This window comes from Megascapheus bottae, chromosome 2 (genome assembly GCF_031878675.1).
Source record: "Megascapheus bottae isolate mThoBot1 chromosome 2, mThoBot2.hap1, whole genome shotgun sequence".
NCBI classification, from domain to species: domain Eukaryota; kingdom Metazoa; phylum Chordata; class Mammalia; order Rodentia; family Geomyidae; genus Megascapheus; species Megascapheus bottae.
This window is the reverse complement of record NC_143510.1, coordinates 52258974-52278487: the sequence shown is the minus strand read 5'-3', so window position 1 is coordinate 52278487 and position 19514 is coordinate 52258974. Positions and strand designations below refer to the sequence as shown.

The 19514-nt window shown below is 38.6% G+C and overlaps 2 protein-coding genes and 1 pseudogene across 2 annotated transcripts; 1 reads left to right on the top strand and 2 right to left on the bottom strand.

Annotated features, from left to right (window-relative positions):
- Positions 1 to 3116: 3116 nt before the first annotated feature.
- Positions 3117 to 4055, bottom strand: LOC150067010 (olfactory receptor 6C2-like). Its single transcript, XM_090356702.1, has one exon. The coding sequence runs from the start codon at positions 4053 to 4055 to the stop codon at positions 3117 to 3119; it is 939 nt and encodes a 312-aa protein (XP_090212828.1).
- Positions 4056 to 7227: 3172 nt separating this feature from the next.
- Positions 7228 to 9012, top strand: LOC150067009 (transcriptional enhancer factor TEF-4 pseudogene; annotated as a pseudogene).
- Positions 9013 to 11315: 2303 nt separating this feature from the next.
- LOC150067008 (olfactory receptor 6C2-like) lies at positions 11316 to 12254 on the bottom strand. The gene has a single exon (XM_090356688.1). It carries the CDS (start codon positions 12252 to 12254, stop codon positions 11316 to 11318), a length of 939 nt encoding a protein of 312 aa, XP_090212814.1.
- Between the last annotated feature and the right edge of the window lie 7260 nt (positions 12255 to 19514).

Below are 19514 nucleotides of genomic sequence, written 5' to 3'. Positions count from 1 at the left end.
TTTTATTTCTTACAGCTTAGAAATTAAAAGAGACAAATTTTGTAGGACATGGCTTGGCTAGGGAAGTGTTTCAAAAGTATTTGTTGTTAATAGGATTAAAAAAAGTTCTTGGTTATTTCAAAAGATTTAGGGGAATGGCTATTATTATCTCTGGGGATGATAAAGGAAGAGGTTCAGAACAAAGTCTGTAGTGACTTCTCAGTCCTGGGTCCCCTCCAGGCCCGTGGAGGTTATATCTTTGTGAGGCTGAAGCAGCAGCTGATTCTTCTTTCTACAAGGCACTCTTCCTCTAGGGTTTCTGTCTCAGGGGAGGTGAGGGGATTTATTGCAATCTGAACTTCTTCAAACGAAGTCTTTAATAAAAGAGTCAGCATTGAGTCTCCTGACTCCATTGGGAAACATCCACTGTCAGGGCAAGAGTTTATTATGATGATGGGGATAATAATAATCATCATCACCATAATAATAACCTGTACATTGGGACATGGACTTGGGCCAATTAAGGAAATGGAGGAGGGCTGTGCAAAAAGTGAAAAAATGATGAAGCAGAAAATTAGGTCACCACAGTCAGAGCTGGAGAAGAGAGGGAATTTAGTGCTGCAGAATAAGTGGTATGGTTGGTGGCTAGAAACTTCCTGCATTAGAAACAGCTGCCCCAGGTTCCTAAGCTCTTTTGCCCCAGGGATTTCCCAGGGTGTTTGTCTAAGCAGGAGCAGGGCTTACAAGTTCCTATCCCATCATCTCCACTGATTTACATGCATCTGTTTAAAAATGAAAAAAAAAGTGGTAATGGACTGATTTGCAGATGAAATGAGAATGAACAAAAAGCTTAACCCTCCCCTTTCCCCTACCCCAGAAAGATCAACTATATGAATGCTTAGAACATTTATATTTTTATCCAAAAATTCTTGAAGTGTTTCACTAACAGATGAATTGTTTGTATATTACTCATCTAACATTAAAAAGAAGTGATGCCAAAAATTAAAAATAAAGTTCAAGGCGTTGGAAATGCTAACCCTCCAGATTTATTACTTGCTCTGCACATGTATCTAAGGAAAATTGCAATCCATAAAATTGTACATTCAAAAGAATGATAAAAAACAATTTTACAGTTGATAATTTCTAGGTATATTAGGTACATCTTTTATTATTTGAATGTTACTTCTGATGGTTTTAATACTTGTAGCATTTATAAGGTTTTTTGAAGAATTTATTTAACTCAGGGCAGGGGTGCTATCTATGAGCCTTTCAAAGTTAGCTCCCTACCACTTGAACCATGGGTATACTTTCATCTTTCTGGTATTTAATTGTAGATCAGAATCTTTTGGAATTTGTACTCAGGCTGTCTTTGTCCTGTGATGTTCACGTCTAAGTCTCCTGAACAGCTAAGTTTTATAGGTGGGATCCTTTGGCACTTTGCTTTTCAAAAAATTTTTTATTACTGCTGGGTGCCAGTGGCTCGAGCCTGTAATCCTAGCTACTCAGGAGGCTGAGATCTGAGGGTCTAGGTTCAAAACCAGCCAGGGCACTAAAGCCCATGAGACTTTTATCTCCAATTAACCACAAGAAAACTGAAAGTGGTGCTGTGGCTCAAGTAATAGAGTGTTAGACATGAGCTTGAAGAGCACCCAGGCCCAGAGTTCAAGTCCCATGACTGACAAAAATAAATATTTTCTTACTGAAAAGTATTTCTATGGGGAGGCTTTGTTAACTCTAACAGTGATGTTTTGGTCAAATAAGCATAATATTTTAGAAATTTGTGCACTATTAATTAGCACCCCCAAAATATCTGAAGCTATCTAACAGCACATGTGTCATCGAAACAATTTAAAATATTTTATAGTTATAGAAGTTACTTTAATGTTTTGGCAAAAGAAATATCAAAATAATATTTCAAATTACAGTCAATATGAAATTACTGAGATATATACATTGAATATCAATATACATTGAAAATGTCAATTACTTGCAACGTGTCATTGGAGGCTTGTTGACACAGCTTATTTCCTAAGGCAGAAAGGAAGGGCTTAGCACAGGAGCAAAGGCATCAGCAAGCTGCCTCCTGCCCTCCACAGTAGAAAAGAGTCCTTCTTTGAAAGTTGAGAAGAGATGGAGATAACAGCTGCCATAGATTTGCTTTGAGTCATAGTCACATGTATGCCTAATTTATAAACATTCACCGTTTCAGTTTTTATAATCTCCTGGCAATTTCAATTTCTCGACTGCCCGCGAGCACTGTTACAATTACAGAAATAGATATAGGAAGGCAGATTGATGGTCATTTTCTTGTAAGTTTACTAGTGTTTTAAGAACTCACAGTACATATATATATATTAATACAAATTCTCTTTAATTCATCAGCTCCATGAGTTTTGGGGCATTCAAAATTATCTGTCAGGTTTTGATATTCCATTTGTAGTTTAAAGATAGAAACATTCACTTTTTTGGGCTTAGAATTTTAAGTTTTTGGCTGCTTGCTGTGTTTGTATCTTGCATATAACAAGCTATGTTTATTAAGTTTATTAGTGTCATATATACACTGAAGTATGAGGAAAAGAAGAAGTAGAGATTTCTGGGATTTCTGGGCTAGAAATTGGTGTCTGGTATTAAAAACATTCTCCAAGCCAGGCTTCAGTGGCTCATGCCTGTAATCCTAGCTACTTAAGAGGTTGAGAGATATAAGAAACTTGGTTTAAAGTTAGTCTGGGCAAAAAAGTCTGCAATGATGATATCCAATTAACCAGTGAAAAACTGGAAGTGACACTGTGGCGCAAAGAGATAGAGCACTAGCCTTGAGTACAAAGAACCCAGGCTCCAACTTCAGCCTCATAACCCATAAGAAAAGGCATATTTTCCAATAAGCATAAATACTCCTAACAGATGAATTTCTTGTTTTTGTTTCACTTTATTTGTGATTTTGCCAAAGATTATGGATAGAGTAGCTCATTGTGTTGTTTCTTTGTGTGTGTACTGTATTGTTCCTTTTCTGCTTCATCTTGAACTTGTTAGGAGAGTCTGGGATCAAAAGCAAAGACACATTTAGCGAAAGCAATGATGCTTCCTTTAAACCTTACCAAAACTTCTTTTTCTTTTAATTTTTGCATTGTTGAATTTCCTTACTTCCTTAACAACAGTGAAATTCTTTTGACTGTGTTGCTGAAGGCCTGTTTCACCTGCTTGTTCCTCAAGGTGTAGATGAAGGGGTTCAGCAAAGGAGCAATGGAGGTGGTGAGCACAGACACCCCCTTGTTGATGGCCATGGAATCCTTGGATGAAGGCTTCACATAGACGAAGATGCAGCTGCCATAGGTGATGGCAATCACGACCATGTGGGAAGAGCAGGTGGAAAAGGCCTTTGTCCTTTGCTGGGCAGAAGGGAACTTTAGGATGGTCCTAATGATGGATATGTAAGATAGAACTACACAAAGCAGGGTCATGACAAAGGTTAACACAGCACAAACTATAAGCATCTGTTCCAAGAGCCATGTTGGTGAGCATGAGATCTTCAGGAGGGGGTATGCATCGCAGCCAAAATGGTCAATAGCATTAGAGTCACAGAATTCCAGATTTAAGCCCAGTGTAAGTGGTGGGAATGTGATCAAGAGGCCAGCTGCCCAGCAAGACAGGACGAGTCTCCCACAGACCCTGCTGTTCATGATGGTTACATACTGCAGGGGTTTGCAGATGGCCACATAGCGGTCATATGACATGGTGGCCAGCAGAAAGAATTCGGTCACAGCAAAGAGATCAGTAAAAAAAACTTGAGTGGCACAATCGTTGTAAGTGATTGCGTTGTCGCCTGTGGAGAGGTTGTACAAGTATCTGGGCATACAAGCAGATGTGAATGCGATCTCTAAGAAGGCAAAATTTTGTAGGAAATAGTACATGGGAGTTTTCAGTTGTGGATCCAGGATGGTGAGAGAGATGATGGTGAGGTTTCCTGTTACACTCAGCATGTAGGTGAGCCCCAGAAAGAGGAAAAGCACAGCCTTGAGTTGTGGGTCATCAGTGAGGCCCAGGAGGAGGAAAGTCGTGATGGTGTGATTTCTCATCATGGACTCCTGCCTTCTGCTGGATCTGCACTGAAAATTCAGATATGTGGGTGGAAAAGTAATTAAAAGAGCAAAGAAATGTAGAAAACTAATGTTCCATACATTTTAAAATTCTATTTACACATGTTTTCAGTTAGCCTAGTAACTTAGTTTTTATAGTTCATAGTTGTCATTTTCAGGTAGAATTAACACTTCAAGTATCCATATCACATGACATAATTTAAATCTCTAATACTTTACATTATGTTGTATGTACCATGTTATATCAAAACTTGCTGCCTATGTATTATATTGTTATAGCACAGTATATAACTGCACTATATCATAAAACCATATTATGTAAACTATATTATATGCATTTATTATGTACACAGTATATATTTTATAATTATGTCTTATATTCTACAATGTACATATTATATACTATAGATTACATGATATATTATGCTATCTGTATTATATATTATGGACTATGCATACATATAGTATATGGTATGCATATATTTAATCTTGTACAATTTAATTGTGTTTTTGTATTAGCATATATTGATAATATGGAAATGTACATGGACATGGTGCATTTTTACCAAATACACTTCCTCCATAATAGTCTCATTTCTTCCCTCTCTCATACCAGTTTTTTTCAAAGTACTTTGTGGAACTCATCGTGTTGCTATTATGTTTGTTCGTAAAGCTCTTCAGGCCCTTTCACCTGTCAGAATCCCAAGTTTTCCTCTCTTCCTGCTGATCATCCCCTAGTAGTCATCTTTTACATTTATTTTCTATTTCTATGCTTCAAAATCTCATTTAATTTTTTGTTTCTGGCTATTCTTTTCTTGTGGTAGTAAAGATTTGCTCCAAATTCTTTTTTTTTCCAGTCCTGGGCCTTCAACTCAAGGCCTGAGCACTGTCCCTGGGCTTTCTCAAGGCTAGAGCTCTACCACTTGAGCCACAGCACCATTCCTGGCTTTTTCTATGTATGTGGTTCCAAGGAAATGAACCCAGGTCTTTGCGCATGCTAGGAAAGCACTCTACCACTAGACCAAACCCCTGGCCTCTGGCTCCAAATTCTTGTGCATGCTAAAAGCTATATCAGTGAAGACAGACTTAGCTCCTCAATTCATTTTTTTCCCAAATCAAATTGACTGCTAGGATTTTATTTTTGCTGGTCTTGGGACTTAAACTCAGGACCAGGCACCATTCCTAGGCATTTTTTTTTTTTTTTTGGTAAGGTTAACACTGCCCCCTACAGCCACAGCTAGACTTTCATTGTTTTGATGGTTAATTGGAGATAGGGTCTCATGGACTTTTCTGCCTGTCCTGGCTTTGAAGTGTGATCCTCAGAAGCCAGTTTTCCTAAATTACTAGATCATAGATGTGAGTCTTTGTGCCCAGCTTGACTGCCAATGTTTTTATGATATGCAGTGATCTTCACAATACTTGGTTAAATGCTTAAGCTGAGTGTTGGATTTTCTTTAGTCTATTTATGTGCTCCTTGAAGTGTTGTCATTCATAAAGTGCAAACAAATAGTTTGAGGTTCACTGTACAAACTCTTTATGTATTGGTGATGAGGCTGAAGTCCAGACTAGCTCTGGTGGCTCCTGCCTGCCTTCCTAACTCTTGAGGAAGTTGTGGTCTGAGCGATGGCACTTTGAAGCCAGCCAGGATAGGTAAGATTCTTTTTCCAGTGAATCAGAAAAACTAGAAGTAGAGTTGTAACTGAAATGGAATTTCTTCTTCCAGCTTCGAACCAAGATCCTCATATCAAAGCTTCCTGAGTAGCTGAGATTAGAGGTAAGAGCCACTGGTCCACAGAATTGGTGCTTGAGGTGATGCACTTGGTAAGCAGGCATTACCTCATGTGATTTTCTTTTTCTCTAGTGGGTCTTCTATTTTTTCCTGGCATCTTCATAACTTGGAATAGAGGCATTCACCCACATATCAATTTAGTTGTTGTGATGGGTTGTGGTTAATTTCCTGCTCTTTACCTTGGACTACAGTTCTCTTCAACTCTGATTTCTGAACAGCTGAGATTAAAGGTATGGCTCACCGTGTTTGTCTACAATGGATATTTTAAAGTATGCAATACTGATCCAATTCGGTCACTCTTTACTTTATTGCTGAATATACATTTTACCTGTCATCTTCCCAGTTTGTAATTTCTAGACACTGAAATTCTTGTCTCTTATGTTGGTCGCTGCTTGAATTCATTTATTTCTTAAAAAATGTACTTGCTTTGAGTGGTGTTCTATTGGATTGCAAATATGATTTTCAAATTCACCAAATATCCTCTGTCAATTCGAAAACTAAATGCACCTTGAGTATGTCAGAAATGAAACCTAACCTTCACACTGTATTTTGTTTCTCCCTTGCATTCTTTCCAAACTAGTATACTATAGTCAGAGAACCTGTACTTTAGGCTAAATACAGAAAGAAGCACTGTATGTCAATTTTGTGTCTGAAGAAATATTCCCTGCAATGCTTGGTGCGTCCACCTCCACTCCCATGCCTCATCTCTAATGCCAATAGAAATAGAGATACTTGGCTGTCAGATTGTAAGTTTTAATTGTTAGGAATTTCATAGTACTCAATTATGCTATTTTTAAATGACTTCTTACCCATTTTTGATTAAGCTATTGTATCAATGCCTATACACTTGACAGCATTAAGTACTTTAAAATAATGTCTGAATTAATACCATGTTAGAAATTCTTTTTCTAATTTGTAGCAGTCAGGAAAGACGAATTTATTCAAGCCCGATGTAACCCACATCTCAAAAACTGTCACAAATGATAGAATTGATTATACTTACATTTCTGGCAGTTAATTGTATCTTCCTATTAATGGTTTACAGTTATTCTTAAGAGTTATTGTTTGAAAATGAGTATTATGTTGAACTCTAACATGATATGATTTCCAGTAGCCTAGAATTAATCCCTTTGGTTCAGATCTCTCTCTCTATTTGATTGAATGAATGGTATCTCCATCCACTGAGAACCATCATGAATCAGGCGAGAAAGCAGCTTTGGTTTCCTTTCAACCATTGACAAGTGGATCCACAGAGCTCATGGTACTTTCAGAACAGTGGGTATTGCAGTTTCCTTTGCTTAGTGGGAAGATTCTCTAATTTTAGGTGCCATTTTTATATTATTTTCCAAATCTTTAAGCAAGTTAATGAACAAAGGAGTCCATGGTAACTCACCCTGAAAAAGCACTAATGAATCATCTACATAATGAAGTTGGGGAAAACCCCATTTTCCTAAGTAGCTATGGGAACATGGTCCATAGGGACATGAGAAAGCTCTAGAATCATTGCCCAGAGATTGTTTGGGAAACATTAGGAACCTAATTACAAACAGAGGCTGGCACATTTTTGTTTTTCTTTTGTTGGTCATGGGGCTTGAACTTGGGGCGTGGGCATTATCCTTGAGCTCTTTTTCTCAAGGCTCACACTTTACCACCACTTTGAGCCACAGTGCTACTCAGTTTCTTGTCATTCATTTCTTTCCTGTAAGATTGCTAAAAGATCTAGATCTTGTTGGCTTCATCAGTTTTTTTGGCAAGGAATCATTTCTGTGTTCTTATTTCCAAACTACCATACGGTTCTACTTTCATTATGTTTTGACAGAAAAGGTTTTCTGTCAAAATTCATAATTTCAGTGCACATTTCTGGGTTTAGGATTTAAGTTTACCACAGGAGAGCAGAAACATATTTTTTCCTATGCTTTCTTGTATTTGATCTTTAAAAGTTAATACCAAGAATCCTCTGACTATTGGAAATCCACAGGACTTGAAATCCATTCTTTTGCATTTCAAATTTTGACTTCATAATTTTTCCTGGGACAAAATTACAGCAGATTCTTCTTTATGAAAATACATGTTTGGCTTGTGAGGCCCTGGCTGGGAGGTTCAAATGGGGAAATTCCTGGCTGGGGGCTCCCTGCGCCATGGCTGAGCCTGGACAGGCAGCAGGGAAGACAGTGAGTAGGGCAGAGCCGCAGTGAGGTGGCTGGGGAGTAGGACCCAGATGCTGAGGGTGTCTGGGGTCCAGACATTGAGCAAAACTTCCAAGAGCCTCTGGCCATTCATGCTCCCCGTGGTCTCTGGAAAACCTTCCTGTGTGAGGAAGGCAAGCTGTATGTCAGAATGAACTGATCACCCGTACACCAAGCTGAACACAGGGAAAACTAGCCAGGTTTTGGCTGGAAGGAAATCTAGGGAGATTCAGTCCAAGCTGGAGGCTCTGAATGTGCACCAGGTTTGTAGGACAAGGCCTTCCAGAGCATGGCTATGATGTGCTGTGCACAGCTCATCTGAGCAGCTTCCCTGCAGGCCAAGCTGGGTCCCCATTGGCACTCGGGCCTCTGAGCCTTTCCAGCTTGGGTCAGGGATTTCTGGACTGCTCTGGAAAGTTCCAGTCATGAAGCCACAGTTACAGACAGTATTCTTGTCACTGATCAACCAGCCCCTTGCCCAAGTCCTCTCACCCTTGCCACCACTTGCTCCATCCTTGCCAGCCTGGCAGGCTCAGGTCTTGGGCATTGCTCGTTGCAGGTGGTGGGATTCTCTGCCTTTGTGCAAGCACTGGGTGCTGTTTACTCTTACCAGAGGCAGTTGTGAGTTCACATCAGCCGGTGGAGAGTGTGGATGGCTGGTAGATCTGTGACAAACTCCCTGGGGAGGAAGGCCAGCTGCAGGACTATATGACCAGACCCCCTCCCCTCATCTCCAGACAGTTTTTTCTGGTCAGGTTTTGGATGGACCTGACCTGGGGCCCAGTGGCGGAAGGCCGACACTGGCAGTGGTGGGAGCAGCTGCAGAAGTGAAGTGGGGATGCTGGGTCTAATCCGCACCTTTGGCCACGTGTTGGATGATAGGGAAATTGTTTTACGTGGTGCCATCTTGTCTTCATTGTGGAGGGAGGGGAAGTGCCATCTCCCAGGTGACGGATGTGCCTGAATTCCAAGATTCAGTGGCCAGGACTTGGTTGATAGGGTACTGGAACTGTCAGTCCTGTGCCTTCAACTTGAGAGACTGAAGTTTTCTGTGAGTCTAGTCCTTGACATGACCCTATTTTTAGAGTCAGACCAGCTAAGACGCCATTAGGCTAGACCTTCTATGCTGTGTGCAGTGTCCTGTCTTCTTTCTGTCCCACGTCAGATCTCCACTGGGGTGGATCTGGGTTGTTGGTATTGCTTTTCTGTCCTTTCTTTTCTCTCATGCTCTCATTCTCAGTTTTCTAATAGTATTAAGTGTATTCTTGGGGCTGCAGGTCTTTGTGACAATAGTCTACCTGCAGAGGTCAGCTCTCCAATAAAGACTCCCAATTCAACCTCTCAAAATGTGGCTTCTCTGTTTCTCACAGAGATAAGGAGTTACCCTACAACAGCAGCTTCTGTGGTGTAAGCAGCCAGTATGAGAGCCTGGAGCATAGACCCTTCCCTGTTCTTCCAAGGGTCTGCTCTTCTGGCTAGCAGGTGGTGGAGAATGTGGAGACGGAGTGGAGACAAATATACTTTAAGCTTTTTGGCATTTAATTGGAGATAAGAGTCTTAGGACTTTTGTATCCAAGCTGGCTTTGAACTATGGTGTTCATATCTCTGTCTCCTGAACAGGTAAGATTATAGGTGTGAGCCATTGGCACTTTGCTTCTTTAAAATATCCTGTTACTGAAAAGTGTTTCCCAGGTTAAGTCTAACAAAGCCCCCCCGCCTTTTTTTTTTTTTTTAGAAATTTGTCCATTATTAATCAGCACTCCATAAATACCTGAAACTATCCAATAGCATATATGTCATCAAAACAGTTTAACATTTTATAGTTATAGAAGTTACTTTAATGTTTTGGCAAAAGAAATATCAAAATAATATTTCAAATTACAGTCAATATAAAATTACTGAGATATATACATTGAATATCAATATACATTGAAAATGTCAATTACTTGCAACGTGTCATTGGAGGCTTGTTGACACAGCTTATTTCCCAAGGCAGAAAGGAGGGCTTAGCACAGGAGCAAAGGCATCAGCGAGCTGCCTCCTGCCCTCCACAGTAGAAAAGAGTCCTTCTTTGAAAGTTGAGAAGAGATGGAGATAACAGCTGCCATAGATTTGCTTTGAATCATCGCCACGTGTATGCCCAATTTATAAACATTCACTGTTTCAGTTTTTATAATCTCCTGGCAATTTCAATTTCTCGACTGCCCACGAGCACTGTTAGAATTACAGAAATAGATATAGGAAGGCAGATTGATGGTCATTTTCTTGTAAGTTTACTAGTGTTTTAAGAAGAACTCATAGCACTTAATTTATTTGTATATAAATTCTCTTTAAATTAATTCATCAGCTCCATGATTTTGGGTGTATTTAAAATTATCTGTCAGGATAATTTGCAGGTTAAAGATAATTTTTTGGTTTCTTGCTGTGGTCTATCTTGCATGTAATGAGTCATTTTTATGAAATTCATTGGTGTCATATTTATACTAAAGTGTGAGGGAAAAAAGAAGTAGAGAATTCTGGGCTTTCTGTTCATTCCTCAGTGCTGAAAGTGGTGTCTGGTATTAAAAATATTCTCCATGCCAGGCTTCAGTGGCTCATGCCTGTAATCCTAGCTACTTAGGAGGTTGAGATCTGAGGAACATGGTTTGAAGCCAGTCTAGGAGAAATGTCTTTGGGACATGGATCTCCAATAGGCCACTCAAAAACTGGAAGTGACACTGTAGGTTGAAGTGGAAGAGCACTAGCCTTGAGCACAAAGAGCTCTGGGACAGAGCTCAGGTTCCAACTTCCAATAAACATAATTACTCCTATCAGATGAGTTTCTTGTTTTTATTTCATTTTGTGGTTTTTGTGGAAGATTATGGATTTAGTAGTTCATTCTGTTTTTTCTTTGTGTGTGTATTGTGTTATTCATTTACTTTTTCTTTTTTGCCAGTCCTAAGGCTTGAACTCAGGCCCTGAGCACTGTCATTGGGCTTTCCTCAAGGCTAGTGCGTCACCACTTGAGCCACATAATCACTTCTGGCTTTTTATCCCTATGTATGTGCTACAGAGGAATTGAACCTGGGTCTTTGTGCATGCTACATAAGCACTCTACCACCAGGCCAAACACCCAGCCCTGTGTTTTTTTTTTTCTTTCTGTGTCATCTTGTAATTACTAGAAAATTTTGAGGTCAAAAGCAAAGATATATTTACGGAAAGCAATGGTGTTTTCATCAAACCTTACCAAAACTTCTTGTTCTGTTTTGTTTGCATTGGTGAATTTCCTTATTTCTTTAACAACAGTGAAATTCTTTTGACTGTGTTGCTGAAGGCCTGTTTCACCTGCTTGTTCCTCAAGGTGTAGATGAAGGGGTTCAGCATCGGAGCAATGGAGGTGGTGAGCACAGACACCCCCTTGTTGATGGCCATGGAATCCTTGGATGAAGGCTTCACATAGATGAAGATGCAGCTGCCATAGGTGATGGCAATCACGACCATGTGGGAAGAGCAGGTGGAAAAGGCCTTTGTCCTTTGCTGGGCAGAAGGGAATTGTAGAATGGTCTTAATGATGGATGTGTAAGATAGAACTACACAAAGCAGGGTCATCACAAAAGTTAACACAGCACAAACTATAAGCATCTGTTCCAAGAGCCATGTTGGTGAGCATGAGATCTTCAGGAGGGGGTATGCATCGCAGAAAAAATGGTCAATAATATTAGAGTCACAGAATTCCAGCTTTAGGACCAGGGTAAGTGGTGGGAATACAATCAAGAGGCCAGCTGCCCAGCAACAAAGGACAAGTATCCTACAGACCCTGCTGTTCATGATGGTCACATACTGCAGGGGTTTGCAGATGGCCACATAGCGGTCATACGACATGGTGGCCAGCAGAAAGAATTCGGTCACAGCAAAGAGATCAGTAAAAAACACTTCAGTGATGCAGCTGTTGTAAGTGATTGTGTTGTCGCCTGTGGAGAGGTTGTACAAGTATCTGGGCATACAAGCAGATGTGAATGTAATCTCTAAGAAGGCAAAATTTTGTAGGAAATAGTACATGGGCGTTTTCAGTTGTGGATCCAGGATGGTGAGAGAGATGATGGTGAGGTTTCCTGTTACACTCAGCATGTAGGTGAGCCCCAGAAAGAGGAAAAGCACAGCCTTGAGTTGTGGGTCATCAGTGAGGCCCAGGAGGAGGAAAGTCGTGATGGTGTGATTTCTCATCATGGACTCCTGCCTTCTGGTGGGTCTTCACTGAAAATTCAGATATTTAGGTAGAATACTAACCAATAGAACAACACAACCATGGAAATAATGTAGTATGCATTAAAATATTTAGTAAAACATGTTATCTTTTATAGTAGTAGTTTAATTTTTATAATTCATAGTTGTCATTTAGAGGCAGAATTAAAATTCAAATGTTCATATCATTTCATAAGTTATGCATATAGTACATATTCTATTGAGCATTATAATTTAACATACATTATAACAGTATAATATGCATTATATTCTTATTATTTTATTTTATTTTATTTTATTTTTCTGTTTGTCAGTCCTGGGGCTTGAACTCTGGGCATAGGTTCTGTCCCAAAGCTATTCAGCTTAATGCTACCATCCTACCCCTTGAGCCAGAGAGCCACTTCCAGGTTTCTAGAGGTTAATTCGAGATAAGAGTCTTATGGTCTTTAGTGCCCTGGCTGCCTTTGAACCGTGATCCTCAGATCTCAGCCACCTGAGTAGCTAAGATTACAGAAGTGAGCCAATGTGCCTGGCTTAAATTCTTATTTTAAAGCACACTAATACTTATTTACTATAACATACCTTGAATACATTATATTACTTATATTGTGTAATATGTAGTATATATTTATTATGTAATATGTACATATTACAATACATATACAATACATAGTATACATGTGTTTTTGTTATATAATACATAAAATTGACATATGTTACACAATGGAATTCTATGCTGCTGTCAGAAAGATAGACATTGCCTCATTTGTAAGGAAATGGAAAGAGTTAGAAAAAATCATATTAAGTGAAGTAAGCCAGACTCAAAGGAACATAGGCTCAATGGTTTCCCTCATTTGTCAGAATCAGTAGAAACTTTGGGCTCTACTAGCAGAGATTTACAATAGAACAAAACCTAGATACATAAGGCCATATAGTATGAAGCTAAATGAAAGGACCTCCAGGACATAGAAACAAAACCATATAATGAGTGACCGTTGTCCTTAATGTACTATGTTATCTCTCATCTCTTTTGCTGTCCCTTGGTTATCTCATATTGTTACAGTATTTTACCTTGTTATCTGTTATAGTGTATATGCTTATTTGAAATTGGATAGTGAAGGGGGGAAAACAAGATGAGGGGCGGGGGTGGGGGGAGGGAAATGGGGACCAAGACATGAGAAAGGTTATCAATGTTTGTGAAGTAATGCACCTTCTATCCGGTGAATATAATGTAACCCTTCCATTAATTATAATTAAAAAATATGAAAAACTAGCATATGTTAATAATATGAGACTGTATGTGTCCCCAGTGCATTTTAAACACATTTCCTCGTCCATCACGTTCCTATTTCTTCTCTTTCTCTCGCATCTTTTTTCAACATATTTGGCTCCTGACAGTATATTCACATGGAATGTCCCTCAGTGCTCTTTGTCACCCAGACTACCATTTTTCCTCTCCTCCAGGTGAATATCTCCTAGCTAGCCATTGATTTCTCATTGCTATTGCTCAAAAACTTATTCAGTTCCTTGGTTCTGGGTTTCCTTTTCTTGTGATTTTAGGAACTTGGTCCCAAGTTCTTGTGCATGCTAAATGCTGTATCACTGAAGATATATTTTGCTCCCCAATTTTTCCCAAACAAAAGAGATTTCTAATGTTTCCTTTTGTGTGGGTTTTGGGGTTTGTACTCAGGGCCAGAGTACTGAACCTGAGATTTTTTTTTTTGCATTAGGCTAGTATTTTCTACTTAAGTCACAGCTCTATTTCCAATGCTTTGGTGGTTTATTGGAGATGAAAGTATCAGTGACTTTCTGCCTGTGTTGGCTTTGAACTGTGATCATCAGAATTCAGCTTCCAGAGTTGATAGATTATAAGTGTGAACCATCTGTGCTGGCTTGATTGCTAATATTTTTGTGATATGAGGTGTTCTTTTTAAAACAAAGGCTGACATCTTTTTTCTTTTTTTGCTAATCCTGGGCTTGAGCTCAGGGCCTGAATACTGTCCTTGGATTTTCTCAAGAAAATCCAAGCTAGAGCTCTACCACTTGAGCCAAATAGCACCACTTCCGGCTTTTTTTCTATGTATGTGACACTGAGGAATCAAACCCCGGCCTTTGTGCATGCTAAGCAAGCACTCTACTACTAGGTCAAACACCGGGCGTCAATGTATGTGACGTAATGCACCTTCTATCTGGTGAATATAATGTAACCCTTCTATTAATTACAATAAAAAATAAAAAAGAAAAAAAAACAAAGGCTGAATCCTTAAGCTGGATCTTGATATTTCTTTAGCCTATTTGTGTTTCCCTTGGCATTTCAGGCAAGTATATTATAGGTAGTTTGAGTTTCATTCTACAAACTCTGTATGTATTAGTTAAGATGTTGAGGTTTAGACTAGTGCTTGTGGCTAATGCCTAAAATCCTCGAAGGCAGCCAGAGTTGGTAAGTTTGTGAGACTCCTATTTCCAACTAACCAGCAGAAAGCTGGAAGTGGAGCTTGAGGTAAAAACAACCCTGTCTTCTAGAATTTTTTGGTTCATAGGATTTAAGAGTCTCACCAACTTCCTGTTTAGTCTGATTTTGAGCCAGGATCCTCAGATCATGGATTCCTGCATAGCTAGGTTTGCGGGTGGGAATCACTGGTACTCAGTATTGGTGTTGAGGTGTTGCACTTGGCAAACAGGCACTACCTCAAGTGAAACACCACTTGTCCCATTACTGTCAGTACTATGTTTTGTGTTAGTTTATTTTTTTCTCCCTGCCCTCTTCTTCTTGCATTTTTTTCTTGGGTGCTATTTCCTACAAGCTGGAAATAGAGGCATTAACCAATACATGGCTTTATTTGTTGCTATGGGCTCTGACTTTCTGCCCTTCTTCTTAAATCATGATCCTTTCATTTCTGCTTTCTGAATACCTGAGATTATAGGTATGAGTCATTATGCCTGTGTAGAACAAGTATTTAAAATTTAATAATATTAATATAATTCTCTCATAGCTTACCTTATTGCTGCATACATGTCATCTTTTCACTTTGTATCATCTAGACACTTATTTTCCTGCTGATGTCTCTTGTGTTGATAGCTGCTTGAATTCATTTATTCCTGTACAAACTTGCTTTCAGTGTATTTTCTTGAATTCTAAATGTGATATCCAAATTCCCAAATATTCTTGTAATGTCAATCATATAACCAAATGCACCCTAAGCAGAAGTCAGGAACTTTTGCTCATCACACTGTATTGTTTCTCCTATATATTCTCTCAAGCTAGTATACTGTAGTTATAGAACCTGTAGTTTATGCTTGAAATAATCACTTTATGTCAATTATGTGTCTGTAGAAATAGTCTCTCCAGTACTCTGTGCTTCTGCTTTCCACTTCTGTGCTTCAGTTAGTAATGTCACTGGAAATACACACACTTGATAATTGGTTTCTAATTTTTAATTTCCTGAGATCTTACTGCATTCAAATTATGCTACCTTTGAACAATATCTTACTAATTTTCTTGCTTAATATAGTTGTATCAATGCCTGTATACCATGCAACATAAAACAGTATAAAACAATGTTTGAATTCATATCACTTTAGGAATTCCTTGTTTAAATTGTAACAATTTGGAAAGAACTATTTATTCAAGACTTGCTTACTTAGGTCTCAAAAACGTAACAAATGACAGAATTTATTATACTTACATGTCTGGCAGTTAATTGTATTCTTTTATTAGTGGTTTACAATTATTCTTAGAGAAAAAAACTTAAAATGAATATTAAGTTGAAGCCTAATATTATATAATGTGGTTTCCAGGAGCCTATAAAGAATATCCTTTACTTGATATGACTCTCTGTAGTTGATTACATCAAGTTTATCACCATCTGTGTAGAATCATCGTCTATCAAATGAAGAAACAGCTCTGGTTTTCTTTCTATCACCAAATAGTGGGCCCAAAGAGCTTGGAGAACCTTTGGACTAGTGAGTATTGTGATTTCTTTTGCTTACCAGGAAGATTTTCTAATTTTAGTTTACATATTTATATTATTTGCCAAATCTGGACCCAAGTTGATAAACAAAGGAGTCCATGGTAACTCACATTGAAAAACCACTAGATGAACTTGAGGAAAATCCCAATCTGTTTTAGTAGCCATGGAAACATGGCCCATAGAGACAGGAGAAAGCACTAGGAGCAGTGTAAACAGATGGTTAGGAAAACATTAGGAGCCTAATGAAGATAAAACTAGTTCACTGTCTTTTTATTCATTCCTGTCTTGAAAGGCAGCTTCTCTATCTAGATCTCCTTTCCTGCTTGACAGTTTAACAGTGAATAATTTCCATGCTAAAATTTCAGAACTCGCTCTGACTCTTAGTGATCCATATGGTTTGAGATTCACCCTTATGGATTTGAAATTTTGTCATATAATTTCTCCTGGAATAGAATTACAGAGGGTTCTACTGTATAGAAAAATCACATGTTAAAATAAAGTTATCTTACAATATAAGAAATGAAGCATTTGCAGTTTATTTAATATCATATATCCTAAAGGACATCCTTTTTATTCAATTCCCTAATTGTATGTGATTATTGTGTGCAATATAAATGTGATAAATACATGTGGTGTAAATCAACCAGCTCACCTAGTCTTTATTTTGGATTAGGGATTTGAGTTTACTGTCGTAGCTGTTTTGTAATGTGCAAGACATTGTCTCTGAGTACATCCAACATTCTGTCCAGTAGATGTCAAACTTATCTCCTGTCCAACTGAAATTCTGTATCATTTGAGCAATAACAGCAAAAAGATCAGTAGTGTTTGCTTTTGGCTGTGAAGAAACGTGGAAACAGATAAATGATGAGGTATTGCTAATGACTACAAGGTTCCTTTTGGAGGTGATAAAATGTTCTACAAATAGGTTATACTGACACATACAATTTTGTGAATACTAGTGAAAGTCATGTAATTGAACAATTATAATTTATAGTTTAACCATGTGGCTATAAGTTACATTTTAATAAAAGTATTTTTGTTACATTTTTATTGCATATTCTTATGATGCATGATATAGTAATAAAACATGTATTATTGATATAAGGTCTCATAGCTCAAAGGAACTTGAAACTGACAGTCCTGTGTCTTAGCCTCTACCAAGTTTATAGCATTGCATTTAAGATGACTTAATTGCTATTATAAAGGTGATGTACAGAGGGATTAGAGTTCCAAAGTCAGTAAAGACAGCATTTCTTTTTGGACAATGGTACCCATTCCCTTGCTCTCTCCCAGTTTTTTTTCTCATATTCCCATCCACAAGTTGTGCAGTTCACTTTTAGTGTAGTGTCTAGTGGGTACCTCTGCTGCTCTTGTTTGCTCTCTGTGCCTCCATGTATGAGCCTCTGCTTACCCTCCCAAATTCATACAAATGAACAAACAAGAGTAAAGAAAAGAAAACACAAAAACAAAAAGAAAAATCCTCTTTTATTTTCTGGGAATTCATTTTGATTATTATTTCATAGGATTTGATCCACATGGCATTGTGCTATTGAATTCCTCCCCTAACAGTGTCCTCTTTTGGTATCGATGTGTATGAATGCCCAGAGTACTATATAATTTATGATGTCCTGTTGTGTTTACGATCTAGTGTCTGCATAGGAAGGAAAACTTGTACAACTTGTCTCTCTGTGTAGTTTTCCAGTTTTGTTATAGGACCATTCGTTCCATTTATTCTTTCTAAAGTTTGTGTATAATCCCATTGTGTATAAGCAGCATATTCTTGGAACCACTCATTTATTTAGGGCATCTGGGCTCTCTTTACAACTTGACTATTGTGGATAGTGCAGCAGTGAACAAGGTGTCTTATGATATCCTGGCTTATCATTCTCTGGGTCGATACCCAGAATTGGTAAGGCTGTTCTAAGGAAGATCTTTAGTTTTTTTTCTTTTTTATTATCAAGGTAATGTATAGAGGGGTTACAGTTACTTTATTTGTTTTTTGAGGAATATCTTGACTGTAATTCAAGTAGCTATACTATTTTACTTTTCTTATCAACAGAGCAGTAGTGTTCCCTTTTCCCCACATCCCTGCTAACATTTGTTGTTGCTTGATTTTATGATATTTGCCAATCTAACTGGGGTGAGATGGAATCTCACTCAAATATGAGGGATGCTGCCGGGGCCAACCGGCAGCAAACCAGGGTTCGCAGATTGGGGTTCCTGAAATAGGGGACAAGGACTAGGAAGAAAAAGAAGAGAGACAGACACACCGGGTCCGGGATGTCCGCAGTCCAGGCAAAGACTGCCGAGACTGCCGCGTTTATTTTCCACTCCCCCTTCTCCCCTCCTCCAGACCCCGGGAACCTCCAGGTGTTACATTCATATGGTAATTCTCAGGTCATTTACATAGAATAGGGCCAGAAAGCAATAAGACAATAAAGCCATGGTCTGATGCAAGTCAAGGTACAGTTTGATTCCACTCTGGCTCCCAACAGGATGCAAGTTTCTTGCGCTGGTCGGAAAATTTCACAAAGTAGCAGGGTATAAAATTAACCCACAAAGGGCTGGGAGTGTAGCCTAGTGGTAGAGTGCTGACCTAGCATGCATGAAGATCGGGTTAAATTCCTCAGTATCACATACACAGAAAAAGCCAGAGGTGGTGCTGTGGCTCAAGAGTCAAGAGTGCTATCCTTGAGTAAACTATAGAAGGACAGTACCCAGGCCCTGAGTTCAATCCCCAGGACTGGAAAAAAAATTAACCCACAAAAGCCAGTAGCATCTCTGTATGTCAAAAATGTGAAGTGTGAGATTGAAATCAGGATAGTAACTGCCTTTGTAATAGCCTCAAAATAAAACAATAATAAACGTAACCAAAGATTGAAGAACATTTATGATGAAAACTTTAACAACGTGAAGAAGAAAATTAAATCAGACTTAAGGAAGTGCAAGAACCTCCCAAGCTCCTGGATTGGAAGGATTAACATCATGAAAAGAATAATACTGCCGAAAGCTATCTACAAATTCAATGCAATACCCATCAAAATTCCAATAATATTCCCAATGATATAGAAGAAGCAATCTAAAAATTTATATGAAATAGTAGAAGACCCTGAACAGCAAAAACAATCTTTACCAGGAAGAACAGTGCCACAGGAATATCAATGCCAAGCTTCAAGCTCTATTATGAAGCTGTAGAAATAAAATCAGCTTAGTATTGGCACAAGAACAGGCCTGAGGACTAATGGCATAGGAAAGAAGACCCAAAATGAGCCCA

Bases quoted from the DNA above. Each gene is read 5' to 3' on its own strand.
- LOC150067010 (XM_090356702.1), bottom strand. From the start codon at position 4,055: ATGATGAGAAATCACACCATCACGACTTTCCTCCTCCTGGGCCTCACT.
- LOC150067008 (XM_090356688.1), bottom strand. From the start codon at position 12,254: ATGATGAGAAATCACACCATCACGACTTTCCTCCTCCTGGGCCTCACT.